A 6,223-nucleotide genomic window follows, 5' to 3' on the forward strand; every position below is an offset into this window, starting at 1 on the left:
CCGCCTTTCTGATTGGTGCTAATGCCTCTGTCCCATTTACTAAGGACTCCTGGGAAGGCATATTTGCCTGTCACATCTTTAAGCATTTCATGACTTGGTCCCATGCAATGACATCATGCTTTGTTTATGCATTTCAAAGGCTTAAACCAGAACAAAGTGATTTTGAAAGTTGGTGGTCTAATCGCTTCTTTTGAGTAAGTGTTCAGTCACCTTGTGTTCGAGGGAAATCCGTGCAATCTTTTAGAAAGGTGGGAGTTTATAGAACTATTTTAGTAGTAGGGCTCCAGAACAAGGTTTAGAAAACCTACTGCAGTAATTATTAATAGCAGCTGTACTTGGATAATGGGATAGTTTATTTCTTTAAACATGTAGCATTTAATCTTTGGATCTTTGAGACTACAGTTCACTAATAGGGTTTGCCAAAGAATTGGTATTAGAAGTCCAACGTCTAATAACTAGTTCAATAGAATAAGGGATGGAAGTCGACACAAAGAATGGTATAAAGATTATGGGTTTAGTTTTTATTCAGTCATTCCATTACAAAACTAAGGAATACACTAGGGAAGACTAAACACACATAGTTGATACTAGTTAAAAATTCCAGCTTGGGGTGCCTAAGATTAGTTGTCCAAGCAGATATTTAACATCTGTCTATTTTGTGTCCCCAACAGTTGTGAAGGAACCAAAAGTTCCTTTAAAGTCTCTTAGAAGAGATCTGGGATGCTTGGCACTTATTTTTCTCCTTAAAAAAGTCCCCTTAGGTATTAAAGGATTGGGTGGCTGAAATTTTCAGCATCAGGCACCCAGGCATTGAAGTTCTTGTCTGGGGTCTCCAAGGAATATTTGAGGTGATTGATCAGATAAATGTATAGACTTGTGACCTTTCTACTTCACATTGGGCAGCTCGCAAACAATACACGATCCTATTTGCTAAATTCTGGTCTCTTCTTCAGGGTTGTGACAATGGAGTTCTATGGAAAGAATGACCTCACTCTAGGAGTCTTTTTAGAACGGTATTGTTTCAGGTGAGATCTGTTCTTTTCACCCTCAAACAGTAAGACAGTTTTTAAGCATGTGTTGATCTTTGTATGGCCAAATCATATTATGTGCATTTTTCAAATGTTCAGGAAGCCATGTATAACCTGTGTCAAAAATGGTTTGCCTGAGGTTAGTCCCTTTCCCTTTTTAAGGGGGAGAATTTCTGTTTTGGTTGATTAATAAACAAGCTTCTTTGCAAGTATATTTCTGTAAAAGCAGTAAGAGTTCTTATGAGCAAAAAATGCTACAAGCCCATCGTCCTACCAACTTGTTCAGTCATTGCTGCATTTTTTTTTTCTTTTTAATTAACAAAGATTGTAATGGCCTCAGATGCCTAAGAGTCCCTCTGTTGGACTTTATTTTTATAGTGCTTGGCACAGTGGCCAGGTTTGAGGTTTGTGGGCTTAAAAGCACTCGGTTGCATTGCTCATGATCTTCTCAGGACACAATTGGTTGCTATGGAGAAGATGGGAATTTTGAGTTGGGAATTTACTCCTGATGTATATTCTTCAGAAATTATGATTCCGTCTCATACAGTCCTTGGAGGAAAAACCTACTACCAAGATGTTGGGAAGTTTCAGGAAGTAAATAACTAATCGTTACCAATTTTGATATAAAATTCTGAAGTATGTTGACTTTAGTTAAATAGACCACCATGTCTGTCTAATGTTTCAGCTGTATGAAGAAATTAACTGCTAAGCTGTTTTGGAAATATCTAGAATTACCTAAGATGTAAACTTATTTATTAGCCTTTTTTGGGAAGGGTAGCATATAAAGCTGAGTGACTTACAATAAGGGACAAAAATTATGCACTTTCCTTGGACCATACTGCTGGATAGATGGTGTGCCTGAGTCCTTGTAGCCAAAGCTTGTTCGGTTCCTTTTGGGGTTTATTTCGGTAAACGGATGGCTATTGCTAGAATGCTACATTACATAAGGAACTCTGTTAAGCTATATTTAAAAAAAAAATCTGCCTCACTAGCATGCTAAGAATGCAACTTGCTTACGATCAACACTCTCTGCCTTAGAAGGATGCACCTGGCTATTTGAGAGGAGAATGGGTAACTTCTATCTTTTGGGGGAAAAAGCAACTGATGTAGGTGGTACATGAATCTGAGATAACATGATGAGAGATTTAAATTTCTTTGAAGCTCATAAATTACCTTTTAGGTGTCTTACTTTAGCAAAACCACTAGTTAGAGCATTAGGGATGAAAGTCTGTGTCTGACAGATGTTTTGTGGCTTACAGGAAATGGGTCTTCATCACACTTTACAGGGGCTTGTAGCCCTCTAAAGCTACTGATAGCTCTTGGTACTCATCCAGCCATAGCTTTGGTTGTACCTAGTCTGGAGACTTTAGTCTCTGCTGTTGCCACCATGATATCTGTCACATGTTAAATCTGTTTTTACTTTTCAGGCTTTCTTTGAGCTTTGGGGTGATAAAGATTAAGAATATAAAGTGCTGCACTTGTGGCTGGTAGACACTTGTGGCTGGTAGAGGGCATTGGTCATTTTGTAATCAGCATTTTTACACTTGTGCACTGCTGCTGCTAGTTTTCTTATGTGAGTACAGGTTATTAGGGCTGTGCAGACCTTCGGCAGAGATTCAGGCCAATTTGGTGGCCAAATCTCCAAATCCGAATTGAGTCGGAGGACCCTTTTAATCTCTCCAAATCAAATTGGAACCCTCCGAATTGACTGGGAAAGGTTCAGCGGTTCCGACAGACACAGCTTCAAATATTTTTTCTACATATCTCTAGGTAGCAGGTGGCTCGTAAATGCTACAGCGCTGAGGCGCATGGAGTGTCCCACAGGAGTGCGGGATGCCCCGCAGTGTGCTCGGCAGCAGACCCGGAAGTGGACCAGAAGCTCTTCTGGTTCACTTTTGGGTCCGCTAGGGAGTGTGCTGGGTGCCCCTCCGCACCCCCCAGCTTGGTGACTGGTGCCTCCTGGGTCTGGGGGGGCACCTGGGGTCTCCCTCAGCTGATCACTGAGGGGGGAGGTATGTGGGGGGGGGCCCCCCTGCATGCTCCCCGGCGGATCCAGAAGTGGGCTGGAAGTACTTCCGGTCCACTTCTGAGTTTGCCGCCAAGCATGTGGAGGCTCCCCCCCCACTCCTGTGGGACGCTTCATCTGCCCCAGCATCGCAGTGTTCATGGGCTGTGCTTGGTACCTCGAGGTATGTAGATAAACTTTTAAAGCTGTCTATGTCCAAATTGCTGAGTCTGTGAATCAGCATCGAATCTTCAGATTCGGATTCAGCCGAATCTAATCGGGGACAGTGATCCGAATCAACGAATCGAATCACTGTCCCTGATTCAGGCTGAATCCGAATTGAATAGGGCCTGTTTCACACACCCCTGCAAGTTATCCCCTGGAAGGCTGTGTCCAACACAATCAAAAACTAAACTAGATTTATGCAGTTAAGAGCTGGCTAAGATCTTTTGTCAAAATGGGAAGTCAGCATATTGAAAAACAACTTTTGAGGTTTCCTGAATATAGATTAAAAAAAAAAAATCTATCATAAGTTACAAGGTTCACCAACTTGGTGTTAAAAACAGCCTTATGACATGCATTGTAATGGCATCTATGGGTGTGCTGAGTACCTGGGGCCACATACAAGTTCCCAGGAACATCAAATGTATGTTTTCTTGCAACTGAGTGTACCCCTGCCCCTTCTTTTCATGAAGGCCTTCCTACCAGTGCCCCAGCATGTTTTGCGAAACACCTATGGTACACCACATTCGTCGCTTCGTCCACGGGCAAGGCTGTGTTCAGATTGTACTGAAAGAGTTGGACTCCCCAGTCCCTGGATACCAGCACACAATCCTTACCTACTCCTGGTGCAGACTGTGCAAGCAGGTAAAAACATGAGAATAAGTCTTTAACACTGTTAGCTGCTACTGCAGACAAATCCCTAGTGTATCAGGTCTTTGCATACCTAGCTGTATTTATGCACATATATACACACAAGTAGTAAACCATAATAAAAATATTTTTTCTTTAGTGTTCAGTTCCCCCCCCCTCTGTTGCCACAACTGAAATGGAATGAACAGCTTGTGATCAGTACAGCTCAAGGCTGTATTTGGCTGCATCATAAGATAAATACTGTAGAATCATGTGCAATAGAAAAAGTGTTTGTTCGTGGTTTGGGGCAAAGGTAATCAAATTTCTCCTGAAAGCGGGGTTGGATGTGGGGTGGGGGGAGAGTTTTAGACGCTTTTGATTGTACCAGACAAGATTGGCTGAGATCTTTGACTTCCATCTCTTTTTGTTGATAGAAAAATTTGACATTTCTGGTCCAATTAAAAATTTCAGATTAAATGAACCAGAGGTGGCTACCTGCAGCAGGTGCATCAAATGACATGGGCAGCCTCTGCTTGTGCCATGCAGCAGATGGGAGGGGACAGGCAACATGAAGGAGATATAGCAGAAAGCAGAGCAGGAGATCGGTTAGGGATCAGAAAGTAAACCAGCAAATCAGGCAGGAGAATGGGATCAGAGTGGTACTTGGGGAGTGTGCAGGGCCAAAAAGGTTGGCCCCACTGATCCGAACAATTCTTGTGTGGTGTCTTACTTTTTTAGATATCCATACTTGGCCTACAACCCTGCACTTGTCAGTATTAAATCCCTTCCTATTCTCATTTGCCCACCCCTGTAACCTGTCCAGGTCCTGCTGTAATCTGTCCTTCCCTTCTAGCATGCCCACCTCGCCCCAAATCTTGGTGTCATCTGTGAATTTAAACAGGCTGCTCTTCACCCCATTGTCCAAGTGACTAATAAAGAAATTGAACAGGGCAGACCCAAGGACCGAGCCCTGGGGGACCCCACTGCCCACTTCCCTCCAGGTCAAAAATGACCCATCCACCATCACTCTGAGTATGACCCCTCAGCCAATTTGCAATCCATCTGACTATGTAGGCATCAGTGCCACAGTCGCCTAGGTTTTTAATAAGAATGAGGTGAGAGACTGTGTTAAAGGCCTTCCTGAAGTCCAGAAAGACTACATCCACGGCGCCACCTGTGTCCAGTGATTTTTTTTTTTGTGACCTGATCGTAGAAGGCAATCAGGTTGGTCTGACAGGACCTGCCCCTAATGAAACCATGCTGGTTGCCCTTGAACATCATCCCCACTGCTGGCCCATCACAGATGTGCTCCTTGATAGTCTTCTCAAAGAGCTTCCCAAGGATTGAAGTAAGACTAACAGACTTATAGTTGCCCAGGTCCTCCCCCTTCCCTTTTTTAAAGATGGGGACCACATTGGCCCTCTTCCAGTTGTCCGGCACCTGGCCAGAGCACCACAAGTGCTTGTAAAGCCATGCCGGGGCCCTGCGATAACCCCTGCCAATTCCCTTAACACCCTGGGGTGAAGAGCATCTGGACCTGCTGATTTGAACATGTCCAGTCGCTCCAGAAGTTCTCTAACCTGATCCTCCCTGACCCTAGGCTTGGCGGAGTTACTTCTGAGTCCGTCCTGAATCTCGGTAGGGGAGTCCTGGTCCCTGCACAAGAAAATAGAGCCAAGAAATTGTTAAAGAGTACTAGTCCTATCACTTGCTGTACATATGTACTGCTGAATTTGATCCAGAAACACGCTAGAAGTGTAGCTTCAAAACACAATTCCTCATGTTAGATTTTTTGTTCAGCACCAGAGTAGCAAATGAACTATGTTTTGTTGTAAAATCCACATGCTGTTTTAACTTTCCTTGTTCTTCTAGCTATAAATACAGCCAGTGTGCATGTACACTTCTGATTCTTGACCACACTTCTGAGTTGCTTTAAGTACTGGTTCACTGCTTGGATTAGGCTTGTCTTAATTTATGTATTTATTCCTTGGATCACTTGCTTGAGATTTATTTAAAAACTCTTGCTTCACATTTCAGGTGACACCAGTTGTCCCACTGTCTAATGATTCTTGGTCTATGTCATTTGCAAAATACCTTGAGTTAAGATTCTATGGGCTCCAGTATACCCGAAGGGCCAATGCAGAGCCTTGTGGTCACTCCATACACCATGACTATCACCAGTATTTTTCCTATAATCAGATGGTGGCGTCTTTCAGGTAAGTTTTTTTCATTTCCAGGAAGATCCTACTCTAACTTTCTTGTTTGCCCTCTCCAGCACCCTTCTCTCTCCTGCTCCCCTCTTCTCCTTCTCCCTCTCCCTCCCCCCCCCCCCCCCCCC

The 6,223-nt window shown here is 43.5% G+C and overlaps 1 protein-coding gene across 1 annotated transcript in view; it reads left to right on the forward strand.

The window, feature by feature from the left end:
- The window catches only part of PIKFYVE (phosphoinositide kinase, FYVE-type zinc finger containing), a 96,244-nt gene that overhangs the window by 66,860 nt on the left and 23,161 nt on the right, over positions 1 to 6,223 (forward strand). The window contains exons 22-24 of the mRNA XM_025210576.1: positions 954 to 1,025; positions 3,729 to 3,900; positions 5,923 to 6,101. Of these exons, the coding sequence (XP_025066361.1) occupies positions 954 to 1,025; positions 3,729 to 3,900; positions 5,923 to 6,101 (423 nt within the window). The remainder of the gene's footprint in view (positions 1 to 953; positions 1,026 to 3,728; positions 3,901 to 5,922; positions 6,102 to 6,223) is intronic.

Source organism: Alligator sinensis, unplaced genomic scaffold, assembly GCF_000455745.1.
Source record: "Alligator sinensis unplaced genomic scaffold, ASM45574v1 scaffold699_1, whole genome shotgun sequence".
Lineage (NCBI taxonomy): Eukaryota > Metazoa > Chordata > Crocodylia > Alligatoridae > Alligator > Alligator sinensis.